At 32.8% G+C, this 22,698-nt stretch overlaps 2 protein-coding genes across 4 annotated transcripts; both read left to right on the forward strand.

Annotated features, from left to right (window-relative positions):
* The first annotated feature begins 1,222 nt into the window (after positions 1–1,222).
* Positions 1,223–4,283, forward strand: LOC121173520 (zinc finger CCCH domain-containing protein 48). Of its 2 annotated transcripts, none has more exons than XM_041009559.1 (7): positions 1,223–2,264; positions 2,572–2,757; positions 2,858–2,959; positions 3,057–3,206; positions 3,331–3,510; positions 3,645–3,742; positions 3,847–4,283. In XM_041009559.1, the coding sequence occupies exons 1-7, from the start codon at positions 1,860–1,862 to the stop codon at positions 3,989–3,991; spliced, it is 1,266 nt and encodes a 421-aa protein (XP_040865493.1). In that variant the 5' UTR covers positions 1,223–1,859; the 3' UTR covers positions 3,992–4,283. The 2 variants fall into 2 exon arrangements, with proteins under 2 accessions (XP_040865493.1, XP_040865494.1); XM_041009560.1 differs by having other exon boundaries at positions 3,645–3,727; positions 3,847–4,196.
* A 9,338-nt stretch (positions 4,284–13,621) lies between these two features.
* On the forward strand, positions 13,622–16,519 carry LOC100794509 (zinc finger CCCH domain-containing protein 48). Of its 2 annotated transcripts, XM_014767393.3 has the most exons (8): positions 13,658–13,727; positions 14,222–14,632; positions 14,940–15,125; positions 15,226–15,327; positions 15,425–15,574; positions 15,699–15,878; positions 16,013–16,110; positions 16,215–16,519. In XM_014767393.3, exons 2-8 carry the CDS (start codon positions 14,228–14,230, stop codon positions 16,357–16,359), a joined length of 1,266 nt encoding a protein of 421 aa, XP_014622879.1. In that variant the 5' UTR covers positions 13,658–13,727; positions 14,222–14,227; the 3' UTR covers positions 16,360–16,519. The 2 variants fall into 2 exon arrangements, with proteins under 2 accessions (XP_006597845.2, XP_014622879.1); XM_006597782.3 differs by having other exon boundaries at positions 13,622–14,632; positions 16,013–16,114; positions 16,215–16,341.
* The last annotated feature ends 6,179 nt before the right edge of the window (positions 16,520–22,698 follow it).

Consider the following 22,698-nt stretch of genomic DNA (forward strand, 5'->3'; position numbering starts at 1 on the left):
GCCAAAACACTTGCAAATTCAATAAGGAATCATTGAGTGATCTTCATTATATCATCTTTCTCTTAAAAGAGATAATTCTTCTTCTTCCTTTTCTTATTCAAGAGAATTGATTAAGAGACCAAGGGTCTCTTGTTGTAAGGTTATCTGAACACAAAGTAAGAGTTGTCCTTGTGTGGTTCAGACATTGTAAAAGGAATTTTACAAGATAGTTGAAATCTCAAGCGGGTTGCTTAGGGACTGGACGTATGCACAAGGCGTGGCCGAACCAGTATAAACTAACTGAGTTTGCACTTTCTCTTCCCTTAAACTTCTTTTATTTATTGTTTTTTGTTTTTTGCATTAAAGAAGTTTATTTTAAATTGTCTTGTTAAGTAATTCATAATAAGGGTACAATGAGAATTTTAAAATGGAGAGTTAAAATTTTAAGTAGGAAAATAGTTTTTGATATCTTAATTCAACCCCGCTTCTTAAGATATCTAAGGTCACTTGTCTAACAGACAAATATTCCCGGTTTACTTTGACAAAAAAAAACCCCATTTGATATTAGTTGAAAAATAGTCTTGGTTGATGTCAATTTTAAAACATCACTAATTGTGGTCAGACAATACAACCATAGTTAAAATTATAAATATTTTGTATTTTTAAATTATTAAAAATTGAAAAATATTTTTTGATTAATATTTCAAAATTAGATTGTGTTTGTTTTCTATAAAGTTTAATATTAAAATTTCATCTATTTAAAATATAAAATCGAATTTTTTCCATATGGAGAAAATTGAATTGTCTTATCAAAACAAAGCATTTAAAATTGAAAAAATTTGAATTGATTTATCTAAACAAAGAATTTAAAAAATAAAAGAAATTAAAATCTAAACAAGTTAAATTCTAGACATTCCAAATTCCCTAAAATTTAAAAATTTTTAATCCAAACAAAAAGTAACTTCACACACTAGAAATAATTTTATAAATTGAAACTCAAAACTAATATTTTCATAAGTAAATTCAAATTATCTTCAAAATATTAAATTTCAGAAATAATTTTTTTTTGAAAGAAAATAAGTATCTTTTTTTAAGCCATAATTTATCCTTATATAACGGCAAATGTCTTTTTAAAAAAACAAATCCTATATCACATCTTATTGTTGCGTGCTTTACAAGCTAACAGAGAAACTATAAATAAGCACACAACATTGGCAACATACACCAACGTTTGATTAAGAAAATAGAAGCCTTATTTTGCTCTCTGTTCTTTCTCTCAACAATCCTTCCAACAAATCAAGAGAGTTGAATTCTGAAGCTTTTGCTAGTTTCTACCACTCAGGTTTGTTTCTCCGAATGCGAAAATCTAATACTTCTTTTAGGGTTTGTGATGGATGATCTGCGAGAATCTATGTTCTATCCGACTTCATTTATCTCAGTGAAGTTTTCTGCGCTTCCACGATGCAAATATAGGGTTTCGCGTTTAGGGTTCCTTTCTATTTATTTATTATCGGGGTTTTCATAAGGATCGGCAATACCCTAATTTGGGGTTTGGGGAGAGTCTCTATTGACGTTGCTGATCAGGGTTAAATTATTGGTCTTTGATCCAAGTCTTCAATGGGTTTTGATCTTGATGTTGTTGATCTTCCTCGATCAACATAGTTTGTTGCCGTTCATCATTTGCTTTACGATTGTTATTTTGGGAATGGAAAATTTGGGAGCCAAAAGGTTTTGGGTTTTGGATGAAGAATTAAGTCTATGGCTGGGATTTAATCATTGAGTTAATGACTGAAAGCATGAGCCATGGAGAATTTTATTGATAGGATACAGTACCTGATCTGGGATGTCATTACAATGCCATGTGTGTTTTTTAGAATATCATGGATACAAAGTTTGCACGAAGGACTGAGCGCATTGGTAGAACAACATGCTCTTATTGGATAGCTGGAAAATGTAACAGAAATCCATGCAGATTTGTGCACATAGAGACACCATCTCCACCTGCTGCTTGTGGTTATGGCAATACTGCATATAGCTACGGAAAAAAGCCCCATTCCTCCTCTTTGAATACCCCGAAATATGGTTCAAAGAAAGCATTGCTTAGAGATAATGGAGATAGAGGAGATGCAACAAGGGTTGCTAAGGCTTTCAAGAAATCATCACCAAGGATATGTAAATACTGGATCAACAACAATTGTGTACATGGTGAACAATGCCTGTATCTGCATTCATGGTTTCGTGGTGATGGGTTTTCCACAGTAACGAAACTTCAAGAACATAAGAAGGTACTTGACTCTTGAACCTCCATTTAGTATTTAACACACCAAAATTATATTTAAAGTTCTTTCATAGTTCATTTTTAGCATAATGATTAAATCAAAATTGATATCTGACTTAATAATTGACTAATGTTTTAACAATTATTGATTACAGTCATAGAGTTTTATAATGTAACTATATGCTAGAATAGCGGAATAAGTGTTTTTGAAAAAGCATTCTCTTCCCTAGTTTCCTAGGAAATGCTAGAATTTGTGAGCCTCTGCATCATGTTAATATTTTTTGTAGTAGTTAAATTAAAGCTTTTGAAAACAGGTTATCACTGGCATCGCACTTCCTGTTGGATCCGACAAACTTTATTCTGGCAGCACTGATGGGACAGTTAGGATATGGGACTGCCATACTGGTCAATGTGCTAAAGTCATCAATCTTGGTGCTGAGGTTACCTCTTTGATCAGTGAGGGGTCATGGATTTTTGTTGGTCTGCAAAATGCTGTCAAGGTAAGCTCTTATCTGTCATTGTTTTGTTTTGATGTATGATAATGTCTAATCATAGGAGTAGTACATGCAAACTGATTATGTGGCTGTGGTTGTTGTGAAGGCTTGGAATATCCAGACCATGTCAGAGTTTACTCTTGATGGACCCAAAGGCCGAGTCCGTGCCATGACTGTTGGCAACAATACACTCTTTGCTGGTGCAGAGGTAACTAACCATGTTATTAATATTGTCCAATGATATTCCCCTAACCGAATTCTTTTTTTCTGGGGTGAGTTAAAATTTGTTTTATTTAAAATTTCAGGATGGTGTCATTTTTGCTTGGAGAGGAAGCTCTAAAGCCGATTCTCCTTTTGAACTGGTTGCATCTCTCACTGGCCACACTAAACCAGTGGTTTGTCTGGTGGTTGGATGCAAGATGCTGTACTCCGGGTCCATGGACCAAAGCATAAAGGTATGTCTGTTGTTGAGGATTCTATTTTTCTTTATTAACATGAAAATTTTTTCTGAGAAAAGGATATGTAATTTTCTTTGAACTGTCCTACAACGACCGGATGTTGTTATTTTGTCTTCTTCAGGTCTGGGACATGGATACATTACAGTGTACAATGACACTAAATGATCATACTGATGCAGTCACATCCCTTATCTGTTGGGATCAATATCTGTTGTCAAGTTCATCTGACCGCACAATTAAAGTCTGGGCTTGCATTGAAGCAGGATCTTTGGAAGTGATATATACACACACCGAAGAAAATGTAAGCGTTGACTTAATCTTATTTGTTGAAATATCATTTGGTTTTATTTTCATGTGTAAGAAGTCAAGCTGATATTTCTTATAATGCTGACGAGTTGGTCAATCTCCTAAATTGATGATTTTTTTATATTACAGGGTGTTGTTTCACTCTTTGGGATGCCTGATGCAGAGGGAAAGCCAATATTATTTTCCTCGTGCAGAGACAATTCAGTTCACATGTATGAATTGCCTTCGTAAGTAAATCTAAATTATTCACGTTTCTTTTTGTTACTGTACCTCCGTCATGGTAATATTTCTTATTTTTTTGTTGCATCCTCTGATGATGTTTTCTCAACAGATTTTCAGAGAGGGGACGTTTATTTGCCAAGAAAGATGTGGCATTGATTGAGTTAGGTCCTGGTGGCCTCTTCTTCACTGGAGATGAGAGTGGTTTGCTGATGGTATGGAAATGGTTGGAGGTACCCAAGGTGGCATCCTCTTGACATGTGTTTCCTTTTAACATTGGAGTTGTATTATCCCATCTATTTCCTCTTGAAGCAGATGGTGATAAGGATGAATTTATTTGTCTGAGCAGTAAATTCACTGTAAAAACAATTGTATAGAAATTGACAATATTATAGAAATACCAATTTCATTCTTTTATATTCTTCCCAGCAGATGTATTCTTCTCCTGCTTTGATAAATATATTACAATTGTAAGTAACATGGTTTGTAATGAAGTCTGTTTTCAAATTCTTTCTATCATTATCAAAGAATACATATTTGGAATCCAAATATAAGTTCGACCCAAAATATAGTTTTTCTTACTTGTTAAAAATCGTTATTGTAATTCAATTATTTTGGCATTACTGTTATTGTAATTCAATACATATATTTTGGAGGAGTGTGGGGGCGTGGGTGTCATCATCTACACCTGAGCCTTCATCATAATCTCCGTCTGTCTAGAAAACATCTTCATCTTTTGTTCAAGAGAAGAACCAGATGAATTAACTTCCACCTACCTGATGAACCCTAGAGGATCTCCTGTCACCCATGCCATTGTAAGCATTAGAGGCCTATAGTTGTGGAAAGAAAACAGGAAGGGGAAATTGAGACTCCATATTTTGTTGACTCCGCAACAGTGGTTTTTTCTTTTTTCAGTTACAATGTAGACTGTTTCTAGTAATTCTGTCCGGGTGTTAATGATTGAAATGAATTTGTATTAACATAGCAGGATCTTGTGATATTCTTTGAACCATTGTCCCTTGTGGCCCACTTTCTTTGGAAAGTAACCATGTCATATTCATATTACTATGTCAAAATATTGTTTCACTCCTCAGAAGCTTAGACGAGCGAGCAAGTAGAGAAACAGCCGTGTAGAGCTGCCTAGCTCAGTTTACGTTCAGAAAATTATTTTAAACCTTCTATATGTTTCTTGTTATTATCCCGTGAATATAAAAATTAAACCAAGAAAAATATTGCAATGCAAATAAGCATGTCTTCATAGTTTTACTATACACTTTCGGAAGCTTCAAGTTCTCAATTTTGTTTGTTGGGTTATAGAAAGCTTTGGAAACCTTGATTTTTCTTCTTATTATTCCGAGAATATGAAAGCAATGGAAGAAAGATATTGCATAGCTAAAAACGTATGTCGTCCTGAGTATACTATACACGTTGAAAGCTGCTGGTGCTTGAAATTTTTGTAACGTACAAACTTTACACTGTCATATTCGAGTGAACTTCATTTTAGTTCTCATATATATTTTTATAGAAACATCATGGGTACGTGGTATTAGTATTTTCTAATAGATAATTATCACATCATCCGTTAATAGTGACAAGGACCAGAATCGTAAAACAATAAATAGTGACAACAACGAAAATAAAATAATTTATAAAAATTAAAATTATAATGTATACTACATAAGTAAAATATGAACAAAATCATAATAACATTATGAAGATTTGGTCAAATTATATAAATATTTTTTTTTTTTTAACTCTCGGACAAATCTCTTCTTATTGTTTGAAAAAATATTACATGGATGTTTCATTCTACTTAACACACCCTCCTTTGAATCAAGGCTAAAATGCATTTTTTGGTCATTCCATTTTCTTAAATATGGGATTTTATTTCCCATATTTAATTAGACATTTCATCTCCTTTTAAAATGTTGGTTATTTTAGTCTTTTATTTCTTAATTGAGATATTTCATCAGTAACTTTTAAAAGATTCACAATTTTAGTCTTTTGTCCAATTTCAAATGTTCATCTATGTATTGACCCTTATACTTTTATGTTTTTATTGAAATATTGTTATATATTTCATTGTTCTTCAATGTTAGCCTTTTACTTTTATGTTTTATGCTTGCTATCGATTGGTTGGTGACCCGTACCTTAACTTTTAGATAAGATTGCTATTGAAAAATGCTTTCTTTTATCTTGAACTGTGGTAAAATATCCATTAAACCTTAGAGCTAGGAATATGATGAAGGATAATGATTATCTTTTGGTCATGGAACTTAAAACAATTTCTTTGTTAAATATGCAAGAGATTGACTTTTAATGGAAGAACTTAGATATTATCACCTAAGGAATTAAGGATTAAAATATCATTTTTGAACTATGTCTTATATTAACATTGAATAACAAGTTGAGTATGTTATCTTAGTGTAAGGAGAGTTTGATTTGGTGAAATCTAATTCCGATAATTTTTGTCATTTGAATTTCATATCATTTTATTGAGTGCTTGTAAAAAAATCCCAAAAATATTATAACTTGTACCTTTGTTTTAATTTATCTTTATTATTGAATATCGTGTTCAAATCATCATTGTTCATTTTTTAGTTTAATTAGTAAAAATTTCTAATATTTGTTAAGTATTATCAAGTTCTTGTGGGAATAATAACTTTTATTTATGGAATACTACTTGACAATTTGATATGATTGTCAATGAATTAATTTAAGCTTATAATTTTTTTCTCTTAAAAGAAAAACTTATTGAAGGAACCTATCATGAGTTATCAGAGTTTTTTTTTTCCATGGTCCACTTCAAATTTCGACCGTCGCTATTTTCATTTTTTTAGTTTCATTTACCGTTCTATTCTATTTTCACTCATTTGAGTAATTTCAACACTCAAATTTTTGTGTACGTGGCATCAATATATTAATATATTACTAATATATATAAAAATAAAATATAGCCCGTGACGTTCATATTGACTAAATTATATGTGTGTGACTTTTTCAAATAATAAATTTGTTTTTATTTTTTAAGAATATTAGTAAATGATAATATATAATAACTTAAGCATTTAAGTATTTTAACCTTTTGTGATATTTTTAAGTGTACTTGGTGCACTCTTTCGATCCCGTTTTAAATTTAGACTCCTGTTTGGAGCACTATAATTATAGAATTTAAAAAATAAATATATTTGAAATGAAATTATAAGCAACTTTCATGGAAAGAAAATAGCATGAATTATAAATTTTGTAGTGTGTTAGGATGGAGCAATTCAGCAAGGAAATTCATTTTTTCAAGGAATTTAAAAGGATTCATGATAAAATAACTTGTTTGGATAAAATATTTGAAATGAGATTTAATTTTTGATACTTTTATAAATCATTTTGATTGACCAAAAACAGTGAGATTTCAAATCCTCTAAAAAATTATAGAATTTGAAATTCTTTTTTCGGAGATGTCCACTTGAACTCATGACGTTATTGCTCGCAACTCATTCTCGTTCAACACTCGCAACTACAGGTGACTAATGTTTTTACGACCGACATCAACATAAGTTTTTTTTCACTGGCGTTGCCCGATGTTTTTTCGGTAAGAATATTTTTTCTCGCTGACGTCAATCATGGGAATTTTGTGAATCATGGATGTTTTGATGATGCTGAAAAGAAATCACTTGATAATGATTGTCATCATCAAAAAGGGGGAGAATGTGAATGTATGAATACATGATTTTGATGATGCCAAAAAAGAATCAAACAAGGTTGCTTCAAAGGTTAAGCATTGCTTCAATATTAATACAAGGTTTCTCCAACAAACATAGTCTTGCTTCAAGATTAACTCAAGATCAAGCCTTGCCTCAAAACAAAGTGTTTTCAAGACATCCAAGACTCTGGTAATCGATTATTAGGCAGTGTAATCGATTACCAAAAGACAATTTTGGAAAATAGCTGTTAGAAAGGGTTTTGAATTTGAATTTTGAACCTGTAATCGATTATCATATGTTTATAATCGATTACCGGCAACAAAATTCTTGAAATTCAAATTCAAAAGTCATAACCCTTCAAAATATAACTGTGTAATCGATTACCAGTGAAAAATTTCAAAAAAAGGTTTTTGAAAAGACACATCTCTTCAAACCATTTTGAAAAGGCACGAAGGGCCTATATATATGTGTTTGACATCAAAAAGTGAGAGAGAGATATTCCAAGAGAACTTCATTGTGAAATGCTCTCTCAACAACTCTTGGGCAAACATTTGCAAGTCTATTGAGAGTTCATCCAGGAACTTCAAATTGTATTATTCACTCTAAAGGAGAGCAATCTTTTTGTTCTTCTCAGAAAGTCAATTGTAATCAAGAGACTGGTTGTTTCTTGAATTGTGAGTTTTCGGAACACAAGGGAAAGGGATTCCTTGGGTGTTCAGAAGATGTAAAAAAGATTTTTACAAAGATAGTGGAAAATCTAAAGTGGGTTGCTTGAGGACTGGACGTAGGCATGGGAAGTGGCTGAACCAGTATAAATCGAGTTTGCATTTCTCTCTTCCCTTATCTCATTTATGTTATTGCAATCAATTTTTCCTTTCATGTTTAAAAAACATTATTAAATTGATTGTTTCTTCTTCTTCTGCATTTTGAGCCTATCATTTAGAAGGGGGTTAAAAGTTTGTTAGTGAGACTTAATTCACCTCCCATCTTAAGTTATTGAAACCACTTGTCCAACAAGTGGTATCAGAGTAGGATTCTTGTCTAAAATTTTAAAACTTATAGAATAAATATGGCCTCATTTAACTTTCCATTTCCTGAGGGAAATTCTATTAATAGGCCTCTTGTTTTCAATGGAAAGGGTTATCACTATTGGAAAACTCGAATGCAAATCTTTATTGAAGCCATAGATTTAAATATATGGGAAGTCATTGAAATTGGTCCCTTCATTCCTACAATGGTAGTGGGAAATGCAACTATAGAAAAATCTAGATAAGAATGGGATGATGATGAAAGAAGAAAGGAGAAGATTCCTCCTTAGCCCCAAAATGCTATGAATGCGATCAACATGGGCACATGAGTTTCAATTGTCCTGTCTTTAAAAGAAGAAAGGAAAAATCCGACAAGAGGAATTTCAAAGAAAAGAAAGTAGAGAAAACATACATCACTTGGGAAGATAATGGCATAAATTCTTCAACTGAATCAAAAACTAAAATCATAAATTTGGGTCTCATGGTGAAAGATTATGAAAGTGGAGAAGAGTAAAGTTAATACATTGATAGCGATTGCTCCAAACACATGGCGGCAAAAGCATAAGAGTTTATTCATATTTCTCCCAAAAATAGTGAACATGTGATCTATGGAGACAACAAATAAAGGTAAAATTGTTGGAATTGGAAAAATAGGTATGAATTCCTCTATCTCCAAAGAAGATGCCTTAAATATTGATGATCTTAAGAATAGTTTATTAAGTATTCATCAATTATGTGATAAAGACCATTTATCTAAGAAGAGGATTTTAATGTTTGTCTACTTTTTTTATTATTTTTGCTTATGATTGTTAATTTTTTGATTGAGTTTTGATGCTTGTTTTCTGCTTGAGTTTTGATTATCTTTGATAATTATGTTTGATAGTTATGATGATTGTATTTGAGAGTTATGTTGATTGTCTTTGATGATTATTTTTTTATTGAGTTTTTTATTGGCTATGATGATTGTGTTTAAGAGTTATGTTGATTGTCTTTGATGATTGATTTTGATGATTGTGTTTGAAGGTTATGTTGATTATTGATTACTTTTGATGATTTCTTTTTCTTATTATATATTTTGAATTTTTTATATTGGATATGTATTTTTGTGGGTGCAAAATAGTTTTTTTTAATGCCTTTTGGTATCAATTGACTCTCATACATTGCTACAAGTGGTAATATTTTTTCTTTTAGGCCATGAAATGATACTTGTACAGTACGACATTCTCTACTCTTTTAATTCATTATAAATTGCTGAATGGTTTTCTCCTCTCTGCTCATGATTTTGTTTTTTATGTTGACAAAAGGAGAGAGATAGATAAAAGATAAGATAGTGAGGAAAATTGTTTATTCTTTATGAGACAACTTTTTATATATGAAATCTTCAACTGTCTCATATAAGCAATCATTGCAAAATCAAGGGGGAGTAAACTATACAGATAGATCTTTTTTTGTTGTTGCTCCTAACCTACAGATGGTTGTCATCATCAAAAAGGGGAAGAATGTAAATAATGCAGGTTTTGATGATGTCAAAAAGAATTTTCTTGATAATGAGTGTCATCATCAAAAAGGGGGAGAATGTGAATCATGCATGTTTTGATGATGCTGAAAAGAAATCACTCGATGATGATTGTCATCATAAAAAAAGGGGAGAATGTGAATGTATGAATACATGATTTTGATGATGTCAAAAAAGAATCAAACAAGGTTGCTTTAAAGGTTAAACATTCCTTCAAGATTAATACAAGGTTGCTTTAACAAACAAAGCCTTGCTTCAAGTTTAATTCAAGATCAAGTTTTGCCTCAAAACAAAGTGTTTCCAAGACATTCAAGGCTCTGGTAATCGATTACCAGAGGACAATTTTGGAAAATAGTTGTTAAAAAAGGTTTTGAATTTGAATTTTGAACCTGTAATCGATTACCAGATGTTTGTAATCGATTACCAGCAATGGAACTCTTGAAATTCAAATTCAAAAGTCATGACCCTTCAAAATATAATTGTGTAATCGATTACCAGAAATCTGTAATCAATTACCAGTGAAGGAGATTAAAAGTGTGTTAGTGAGACTTAATTTTTAAATTGATTGCTTCTTCTTCTTCTGCATTCTGAGCCTATCATTTAGAAGGAGATTAAAAGTGTGTTAGTGAGACTTAATTCACCAACCGTCTTAAGTTATTGAGGCCACTAGTCCAACAAATTTTTTGCTGATGTCGGCCAATGATTTTTTTTGCCGTTGTCATCCAGGTTTTTTCAGTTGATGCAACCTATTTGATGTCGACCGAAAATAGTCTTGGTTGATGTAGGTTTTAAAACATCACTAATTATGGTCAGGCAAAACAATCATACTTAAAATTGTAAATATTTTGTATTTTTACATTATTAAAAATTGAAAAATATTTTTTTAATTTATATTTCAAAATTAGATTGTGTTTGTTTTCTATAAAGTTTAATATTAAAATTTCATCTATTTAAAATATAAAATTGAAAATTTGCATGTGGAGAAAATTGAATTGTCTTATCCAAATAAAAACTTTAAAATTGAAGAAATTTGAATTGATTTATCCAAACAAAGCATGTAAAAAATAAATGAAATTAAAATCAAAGCAAGTTAAATTCTAAACATTTCAAATTCCCTAGAATTTTAAAATTTCTAATCCCAACAAAAGGTAACGTCACACACTAGAAATAATTTTATAAATAGACATTTTGGTCCCTGACTTTTGACCCTTTTTGCAGCCCCTATCTTTTTGAAATGTTAAAAATAGTCCCTATCTTTGGATAAGTTTTGCAAAATAGTCATTGCCATTAAATTTGAAAGTAACACCGCTAGTGAGGTACATTATTGGCAATTTTAATCCCACATAGACTATCCAACGTGACAAATTATCTCAGATTGTGACACGTAGACTGGACTTTGATACAAAATATAAAAAGTTGTCAAATATTTTCTTCTTCACTTGCTTCTTCTTCCTCAAATTAGGGTTTCTAAAGCTTCTCTCCTCTCAATTCCAACATCGTGGAGTCTTAAGTGTGTGTTTCTCCCTAGTCTTATTTGTTCCCCTCGCTCCATCTTTTTCCTCTCCTCACTTCATCTTTTTCCTAGTGGGCTTTGATTTCTCCATGTCTGCAAGTGACAGTTCTTCTACATTTTCTGGTAGAATCATTCGTCGTTGCCACCATGGAAGACGTACAACTATTCTAACTGCAAGAACAAGGAGAAACCCAAGAAGAAAACTAAGTTTCTAATCCTTCTTCTGTCACAAGAGAATCAATGATAGTGATTGATTTGAACTTACAAATTGAAGCATTGCAGAAGAAAATGAGAAATTTAGCAAACATTGTGTTGTTAGGTTTTTCAATTTTAATTATAATGTTAGTTTTAGGGGAAATATATTTTAGGAAAAATTTGTAGTAACATCTTTTGATATTATAAGTGTTGTTTTGCTGAAGAAATATTGTGAATGAAGTTCCTCAAGGTTTTGTTGCTACTGTCAATTACTTTGCAGTTCCTCAAGTTTTTCAGTTGAAATTTGATTTGGGTCTATCTACTGTCAATTACTTTGCAGAACAATAGAGTGGTTCTCAACTTGATCAAATATCATATAATTGATTATACTTTTCTAGTGTTGATTGCATACATTTAAAGCATAATTATCTAAAAAATCTATATAAGTCATTAAACTATCCTAAAATCATTACCATGGAAGAAGCCTACAAATTGGTTGAAGAAATGATAAAACTAAAGCAAACCATCCACCAGAGAGCAATTATCGAAGTGTCTCACTTTAGATTTAGCATTTGTGATAGTTTCAGATATCTTGGTAGACTCATCCTGTGCTCTGGCCAGTGATTCCTTGCATGTAGTCTCCATTTTTCCAGTGCCTTCTTTTCTGTTTCACATTGTTCCAATTCTCTCTTGATACTTTCAACGATCTTTTTGCTGACATATTTTTTTGCTTTTAGTAATGGTCATTCCTTGTTCTCTCTAATTCAAAGTTCAAATACCAGCTCCAAAACAATGTGTAAATTCCAAGAGAAAGAGAATAATAGGACATTAAATCATGTGATTATTTTTCAAACACTACAAGCTGCTTTAAGGTTTAACAGTGATCCTGGTCCATATGAATAGTTCCTTACTATTATGGAAATTGTACAAATGCAGAGAAAATTGCTAGCACGAATTCCTCCAAAGTCTGCATAAAAGCTCCAACACCTGAGCAGAAAACTACTAGCAAATTTCATTTGACACTTCCTAAAGCAAAGAACCAACATGGCTCGACCATAATTTCATTTCAGACTAAAGCATATGATGCGCACACGCACCACTGCATGCTAGTTAAGTACCATAAGCTTTCACACCATAAACCAAAATACTCAAGCTTTCATAGATAAGTACCATAATGTTTAGATCATTCAAGCTTTCAAATGTAATAATCCCGACTCACGTCAGCTGACAAATATTTCCAGCATACTTTGACAAAAAAAAACTCCATTTGATATCAGCCGAAAAATAGTCTTGGTTGATGTTGATTTTAAAACATCACCAATTATGGTCAGACAAAACAATCTTAGTTAAAATTATCAATATTTTGTATTTTTAAATTATTAAAAATTGAAAAATATTTTTTAATTAATATTTCAAAATTAGATTGTGTTTGTTTTCTATAAAGTTTAATATTAAAATTTCATCTATTTAAAATATAAAAATGAAATTTTGCATATGTAAAAAATTGAATTGCCTTATCTAAACAAATGATTTAAAATTCAAAAAATTTGAATTAATATATCCAAACAAAGCATCTGAAAAATAAAATAAATTAAAATTAAAACAATTTAAATTATAAAATTCTCTAGAATTTTAAAATTTCTAATCCAAACAAAAGGTAACTTCACACACTAGAAATAATTTTATAAATTGAAACTCAAAACAAATATTTTCATAAGTAAATTCAAACTATCTTCAAAATATTAAATTTCAGAAATGATTATTTTTTTAGAATGAAAATAACTATCTATTTTTAAGCCTTAATTTATCCTTATATGACGGCAAATGTCCTTTTTTTAAAAAATAAAAAATAAAAAATAAAAATCCTATATCTCATCTTATTGTTGCGTGCTTTACAAGCTAGCAGAGAAACTATAAATAAGCCTAACACAACATTGGCAACAAACACCAACGTTTGATTAAGAAAATAGAAGCCTTATTTTGCTCTGTGTTCTTTCTCTCAACAATCGTTCCAACAAATCAAGCTACGTTTCTACCACTCAGGTTTGTTTCTCGGAACGCGAAAATCTAATACTTCTTTTAGGGTTTGTGATGGATGATCTACGAGAATCTATGTTCTATCCGACTTCATTTATCTCAGTGAAGCTTAGGGTTCCTTTCAATTTATTTATTTCGGGGTTTTCATAAGGATCGGCAATACCCTAATTTGGGGTTTGGGCAGAGTCTCTATTGACGTTGCTGATCAGGGTTAAATTATTGGTCTTTGATCCAAGTCTTCAATGGGTTTTGATCTGGATGTTGTTGATCTTCCTCGATCAACATAGTTTTGTTGCCGTTCATCACTTGCTTTACGATTGTTATTTTGGGAATGGAAAATTTGGGAGCCAAAAGGTTTTGGGTTTTGGATGAAGAATTAAGTCTATGGCTGGGATTTAATCATTGAGTTAATGACTGAAAGCATGAACCATGGAGAATTTTATTGATAGGATACAGTACCTGATCTGGGATGTCATTACAATGCCATGTTTGTTTCTTAGAATATCATGGATACAAAGTTTGCACGAAGGACTGAGCGCATTGGTAGTACAACATGCTCTTATTGGAGAGCTGGAAGATGTAACAGGAATCGTTGCAGATTTTTGCACATAGAGACACCATCTCCCCCTGCTGCTTGTGGTTATGGCAATACTGCATATAGCTACGGAAAAAAGCCCCATTCCTCCTCTGAGAATACCCCGAAATATGGTTCAAAGAAAGCATTGCTTGGAGATAATGGAGATAGAGGAGATGCAACAAGGGTTGCTAAGGCTTTCAAGAAATCATCACCAAGGATATGTAAATACTGGATCAACAACAATTGTGTACATGGTGAACAATGCCTGTATCTGCATTCATGGTTTCGTGGTGATGGGTTTTCCACAGTAACGAAACTTCATGAACATAAGAAGGTACTTGACTCTTGAACCTCCATTTAGTATTTAACACACCGAAATTATATTTAAAGTTCTTTCATAGTTCATTTTTAGCATAATGATTAAATCAAAATTGATATCTGACTTAATAATCGACTAATGTTTTAACAATTATTGATTACAGTCAGAGTTTTATAATCTAACTATATGCTAGAATAACGGAATAAGTTTTTTTTTGAAAAAGCATTCTCTTCCCTTGCTTCCTAGGAAATGCTAGAATTTGTGAGCCTCTGCATCATGTTAATATTTTTGTTAGTAGTTAAATTAAAGCTTTTGACATCAGGTTATCACTGGCATCGCACTTCCTGTTGGATCCGACAAACTTTATTCTGGCAGCACTGATGGGACAGTTAGGATATGGGACTGCCATACTGGTCAATGTGCTAAAGTCATCAATCTTGGTGCTGAGGTTACCTCTTTGATCAGTGAGGGGTCATGGATTTTTGTTGGTCTGCAAAATGCTGTCAAGGTAAGCTCTTATCTGTCATTGTTTTGTTTTGATGTATGATAATGTCTAATCATAGGAGTAGTACATGCAAACTGATTATGTGGCTGTGGTTGTTGTGAAGGCTTGGAATATCCAGACCATGTCAGAGTTTACTCTTGATGGACCCAAAGGCCGAGTCCGTGCCATGACTGTTGGCAACAATACACTCTTTGCTGGTGCAGAGGTAACTAACCATGTTATTAATATTGTCCAATGATATTCCCCTAACCGAATTCTTTTTTTCTGGGGTGAGTTAAAATTTGTTTTATTTAAAATTTCAGGATGGTGTCATTTTTGCTTGGAGAGGAAGCTCTAAAGCCGATTCTCCTTTTGAACTGGTTGCGTCACTCACTGGCCACACTAAAGCAGTGGTTTGTCTGGCGGTTGGATGCAAGATGCTGTACTCCGGGTCCATGGACCAAAGCATAAAGGTATGTCTGCTGTTGAGGATTCTATTTTTCTTTATTAACATGAGAATTTTTTCTGAGAAAAGGATATGTAATTTTCTTTGAACTGTCCTATAACGACCGGATGTTGTTATTTTGTCTTCTTCAGGTCTGGGACATGGATACATTACAGTGTACAATGACACTAAATGATCATACTGACGTAGTCACATCCCATATCTGTTGGGATCAATATCTGTTGTCAAGTTCATCTGACCGCACATTTAAGGTCTGGGCTTGCATTGAAGCAGGATCTTTGGAAGTGATATATACACACACCGAAGAAAATGTAAGCGTTGACTTAATCTTATGTGTTGAAATATCATTTGGTTTTATTCTCATGTGTAAGAAGTCAAGCTGATATTTCTTATAATGCTGACGAGTTGGTCAATCTCCTAAGTTGATGATTTTTTTATATTACAGGGTGTTGTTTCACTTTTTGGGATGCCTGATGCAGAGGGAAAGCCAATATTATTTTCCTCGTGCAGAGACAATTCAGTTCACATGTATGAATTGCCATCGTAAGTAAATCTAAATTATTCACGTTTCTTTTTGTTACTGTACCTCCGTCATGGTAATATTTCTTATTTTTTTGTTGAATCCTCTGATGATGTTTTTTCAACAGATTTTCAGAGAGGGGACGTTTATTTGCCAAGAAAGATGTGGCATTAATTGAGTTAGGTCCTGGTGGCCTCTTCTTCACTGGAGATGAGAGTGGTTTGCTGATGGTGTGGAAATGGTTGGAGGTACCCAAGGTGGCATCCTCTTGACATGTGTTTCCTTTCAACATTGGAGTTGTATTATCCCATCTATTTCCTCTTGAAGTAGATGGCGATAAGGATGAATTTATTTGTCTGAGCAGTAAATTCACTGTAAAAACAATTGTATAGAAATTGACAATTTTATAGAAATACCAATTTCATTCTTTTATATTCTTCCCAGCAGATGTAATGTTCTCCTGGTTTGATAAATATATTACTATTGTAAATAACATGGTTTGTAATGAAGTCCGTTTTCAAATTCTTTCCATCATTATCAAAGAATACATTTTTGGAATCCAAATATAAGTTCGACCCAAAATATAGTTTTTCTTACTTGTTAAAAATCGTTATTGTAATTCAATTATTTTGGCATTACTGCTATTGTAATTCAATACATATATTTTGGAGGAGTGTGGGGGCGTGGGTGTCATCATCTACACCTGAGCCTTCATCATAATCTCCATCTGTCTAGACAACATCTTCATCTTTTGTTCAAGAGAAGAACCAGATGAATTAACTTCCACCTAACTGATGAACCCTAGAGGATCTCCTGTCACCCATGCCATTGTAAGCATTAGAGGCCTATAGTTGTGGAAAGAAAACAGGAAGGGGAAATTGAGACTCCATATTTTGTTGACTCCGCAACAGTGGTTTTTTCTTTTTTCAGTTGCAATATAGACTGTTTCTAGTAATTCTGTCCGGGTGTTAATGATTGAAATGAATTTGTATTAACATAGCAGGATCTTGTGATATTCTTTGAACTATTGTACCTTGTGGCCCAGTTTCTTTGGAAAGTTACCATGTCATATTCATATTACTATGTCAAAATATTGTTTCACTCCTCAGAAGCTTCGACGAGGGAGCAAGTAGAGAAACAGCCGTGTAGAGCTGCCTAGCTCAGTTTACGTTCAGAAAATTATTTTAAACATTCTATATGTTTCTTGTTATTATCCCGTGAATATAAAAATTAAACCAAGAAAAATATTGCACTGCAAATAAGCATGTCTTCATATTTTTACTATACACTTTTGGAAGCTTCAAGTTCTCAATTTTGTTTGTTGGGTTATAGAAAGCTTTGGAAAGCTTGATTTTTCTTCTTATTATTCCGAGAATATGAAAGCAATGGAGGAAAGATATTGCATAGCTAAAAACGTATGTCGTCCTAAGTATACTATACACGTTGAAAGCTTCTGGTGCTTGAAGTTTTTGTAACGTACAAACTTTACACTGTCATATTCGAGTGAACTTCATTTTAGTTCTCATATATATTTTTATAGAAACATCATGCGTACGTGGTATTAGTATTTTCTAATAGACGGTTATCACATCATCCGTTAATAATGACAAGGACCAAAGTCGTAAAATAATAAATAGTGACAACAACGATAATAAAATAATTTATCAAAATTAAAATTATAATGTAACTACATAAGTTAAATATGAACAAAATTATAATAACATTCTTAAGATTTTGTCAAATTACATAAATATTTTTGTTTTTTTTTGTAACTCTGGGAACAAATCTCTTCTTATTGTTTGAAAAAATATTACACGGATTCTTCATTCTACTTAACACACCCTCATTTGAATCAAGGCTAAAATGCATTTTTTGGTCATTCCATTTTATTAAATATGGGATTTTATTTCCCTTATTTAATCAGACATTTAAATATTTTAACCTTTTGTGATATTTTTTAGTGTACTTGGTGCACTATTCTGATCTCGTTTTAAATTTAGACTCCCCAAGCACTATAATTATAGAATTTAAGAAATAAATATATTTGAAACGAAATTATAAGCAACTTTCATGGAAGAAAATAACATGAATTATAAATTCAGTAGTGTGTTTGCATGGAGCAATTCAAAAGGAGAATTCATTTTTTCAAAGAATTTTAAAGAATTCATGATAAAATGTCTTGTTTGGATAGAATATTTGAAATGAGATTTAATTTTAGGTATGAATCAATTTGATTGACTAAAACAGTGAGATTTTAAATTCTCTAAAAAATTATAGAATTTGAAATTCTTTTTTCGGAGATGCTCACTCTAACTCACGACGTTCTTGCTCGCGACTGATTCTCGCTCAACACTCGCAACTATGGGTGATCAAATTTTTTACGGTCGACAACAACATAAGTTGTTTTTTACTGACGTTGGCCGAGAATTTTTCGGTCAGAATTTTTTTGTATCATGTCAACCTAAGCTATTTTTTGCCGATATCGACTAATATTTTTTTTAGATGATGTTGGTTAGGGTTATTTTCTCACTGACGTCATTCATGGGAATTTTTTGCTAACGTCGGCCAAGGATTTTTTTGGCCGTTGTCATCCAGGTTTTTTCAGTTGATGTCGACAAATGTTTTTTTACCCGATGTTGACTAGATTTTTTCTACTGACATCGGTCATGGCTAACTTTTCAGCCAACGTCAACTAGGTTTTCCAGCCAACATTAGCCAAAGTTATTTTTTTGCCAATATCGGGCAGGATTATTTTTCAGCCGATGTTAGCTAGGGTGTTGTCATACACTAGTTTCGTCCGGGGAGCATTTTTTTTCGGCATGTGACATCTGTTTGACCACTTCAAAATGTTTAATACCCATTGCCATGAGATCCGTAAAGTTTCGGGACCTTTCGGAAAGAAAACAGCCAAAAACACAAAAGTGGGGGGTGAACTTATCAAACATAGGGGTGCACTCAGGAAGCTTCATCCAGAACATTCTAGAAGGGGGTGAACTTATAAATTATGGGGTGCATTCAGAAATCTTTCTCAAGAAGCCTCTTGGCAGCAACCACCTCCATTTATTTAAACAATGGCGTTTGGGGCATCTGGGGCATCCGTAATGCTTCCGTAAAATTTCCAAAAACCTTGGGTTAGCATATTTCACTTAATATTGGTGAAAGGGAAGAGAAAAAAGAGGAAAATCAAGTCCAAAATGCTTCTGTAAGGCTTCCATAACTTTTCTGTAAAGTACGAAAAGGGGGGTGAACTTAGTAATTGAGTGCGCTCAGAAATCTTCCTCAAGAAGCCTCTGGGCGGCAAGCACCTCCCCATTTCTCCTATAAATAGGGGGAGGAGGTTGAGTTTCAAGGGTCCCTGACCTCTATGCTAAGCATTTAAGCAGTTTTGGGTGGAAAAAAAATGTGTTTCCATGAAGAAAATCCAAACCGAGGTGCTTCCGTAACACTTCCGAGACGTTTTCGTGAGCAAATCCGTGAAGATTTTCCGTTGTTCTTCACCGTTCTTCATTCGTTCTTCGGTCTTCAACTAATAAGTGTTCGAATCTGAGACTTTCAATTCATTTCTTATTTTGTTTGCTTTCATCTTCATCTCGTTCACTTTCGATTTTCTTTTCTTCCGTTTTTAACGAGCTTTAACCAATCGTTTAAGCCGTTATCTCACCTAATAAAATGAATTTCAACCGATCATTTGTGTTGTAATCTCGTTTAATCACTGTTAAAATAAAATCCAACTGATTGTTCATGTTGTAACCTCGGTTAAATAAAAAAAATGCAAAATAATAATAAAATAACCAAAATATCTTGAAAAAAATATAATAAAATAATCAAAATATCTTGAAAAAAAAATAATAAAATAATCAAAATATCTTTGAATAAAGTAATCAAAAAAATCAATCGGACATTTTTCTTTGGAAGTTTCCTTGAATGAATTGACTAATAACCAAAGTGAAACTAAGGCTAAAATCAACTCACAAATCAAGTTTTGTCCGCAAAAGTCACTTAAAACCGTTTTAAGGTCTAACGCCTTAAACGGTTCTCTTTGCTTTTATCGGTTAACATGGACCGTTCAAAAGTATAAAATCAACCCATAACATTACCGCTTTTGCAAGAACTACATAGGTCTGAGTTCCTCATCGCAATTGAGGATACGTAGGAGCAAAAGCCCCGCTTTTGTCGACCATCCCAAGAGATCGTTAATGGTCCAACGCCTTAACGTTTCTCTCCTTTCAAAAAAACAAGAGATCGTTAATTTTGGATCGAGTGGCCTCAGAATAATTAAGAAGGGGGAGTTGAATTAATGATTAATGTGTCTTGACTAATTAAAATTTATCATTCTTAATATTACTAGATTCAATTAGGCTTTACTACTAAGTTATGATAAAGTAAAGAACAGAAACAATAACTTAGACAAAAGTAAAGCGGAAATAAAAAGTACACAACGGAAATTAAAGAGTGTAGGGAAGAAGAAACCAAACACAAGATTTATACTGGTTCGGCAACAACCCGTGCCTACGTCCAGTCCCCAAGCAACCACTGATTCTTGAGATTTCTAATAACCTTGTGAAATCCTTTACAAGCAAAGATCCATAAGGGATGTACCGTCCATTGTTCTCTTTGAACAACCAAGTGGATGTACGCTCCACTTGAACTGATCCACAAGAGATGTACCCTCTCTTGTTCTCAGTATCACAACCCAAGTAGATGTACGCTCTACTTGTACCACAAAGGATGTACGCTCCAATGTGTTAAGACAAAGAATTCTTATGCGGTTAGTCCCTTGAATCTTTGTAAAGGGAAACAAAAGATATCTCAGGCGGTTAGTCCTTTGAAATCTTTTGTTTAAAGGGAAAAGGAAGAATCAAAAGAATTCTCAAGCGGCTACTCCTTTGAATCTTTTGTCAAGAGGGAGAAGGGAGAATCAAAAGAATTCTCTGGCGGTTAGTCCTTTGAATCTTTTTGCAAGAGGGAGAAGGAAGAAAAGATAGCACACTTTTGTTTTCTAAAGAATTTCCACTTGCAGAAAAAACAAAGTTTTGAAACAAATTTTAGAAAGCTTTTTGGCAAAGAAAAAGCAATGGCAATGGTTAGAGAAAGATTGTGAAAAAGAATTGCTTGGAAGAATATCATACATATGTTAAACGTGTGCCAAAGTCATGCGTTTATAGACTCTTCATGTCTAGTCAAAGAAACCATTGGAAGAGTTGTGACTTTAGAGAAAACCATGTTAAGAGTTATAACTCTTAACTTTTTCTTCAAAACTGTTCACTGGTAATCGATTACCGCAAAGGTGTAATTGATTACACAATGTGTTTTATGAAAAGTTGTGACTCTTCACAATTGGATTTGAATTCCAACGTTCAGATTCACTTGTAATCGATTACTAATATAGTGTAATCGATTACACTATTTGAAAATCATTTTGGAACGTTATAAATCATTTGAAAACCAAACTGGTCACTGGTCATTTGAAAATATTTTGAAAACCAATCTGGTTTATGGTAATCGATTACTGATAACTGGTAATCAATTGCTAGAGAGTAATCACTCTGGTAACTTAGAAAATTTGAGAAAATTCTTTTGTAAAACAAAACTGTGCTATTTGGTTTTTGAAAAAATCTTTTAATACTTATCCTATATGAAGTCTTGACTTGTTGCTTCCTGATTTCTTCTCTTGAATCTTGAATCTTGGATTGGATTCTTGATGCTTGATCTTGAAGTCTTGAATCAATCACTTAGGCTTTTGGCATCATCAAAATTGCTTGGTTCATCATCATGAAACTTGCTTCTACAATCTCTCCCTTTTTGATGATGACAAACCTGAAATCAAGAAACACATGCAAGCTCTATCTTCTAATCGATCACTCACATAATTCTCCCCCTTTGTTTTTGAGTTTAAGCTTTACTTGAAATTAAGTTATTTAATTATATGAGTTCTTGATTTAATCCCAACTTTCTCTTCGCCTTTGGCATCAACAAAAAGCCAAAGTGCGTATAGAGACATAAAATCATACATTCATCCATAATCATCCAAGCAAGGAAGACAATAATGCATACATAAACTAAGCAAGTATGATAATAATTCATTCATAAACTATAATGTCAGATAATTTAGAGAGTCATCCAAGATAACTTAATTAAAACAACTAAATTAGAAAGTAACATACTAATAAGTGTTTCAAAACATAGCCAAATACACGGCTAGAAATCAAAATACTAATAATAATAGTAATGTCTAAACTGATGGTGGTGGTGGAGGTAAATCAAGGTAGTCACGAATGATGGTGACATCTTCTTCAACCTTTGCAATCCTTGAGTTCATCTCCTCGAATCGTGTGTCCACTTGACGTTCCAAGGAGTCAAACCTCTCACCAACATAGGTTTGAAGTCCATCAAACCTGTCCAAAATACTCTGAAGGAGAGAAGAGTCTCCTTCAACCGGTAAGTGTCTTTCATCATCATTTGGTTGAGCACCATTTTTTACCAAAGAGCCATCACGCTCTTTGCGTTAACCAAAGGAGGAAACCACAACAGCATCGATCAAGAAAGATCTCTTGATTGGATCATAAGGTTCAGAATCAAGAGGGGTGTTAAAATGTTGAAGTAACAAAGTA

The sequence above is a fragment of the Glycine max genome, chromosome 15 (genome assembly GCF_000004515.6).
Source record: "Glycine max cultivar Williams 82 chromosome 15, Glycine_max_v4.0, whole genome shotgun sequence".
Taxonomy (NCBI): Eukaryota; Viridiplantae; Streptophyta; class Magnoliopsida; order Fabales; family Fabaceae; genus Glycine; species Glycine max.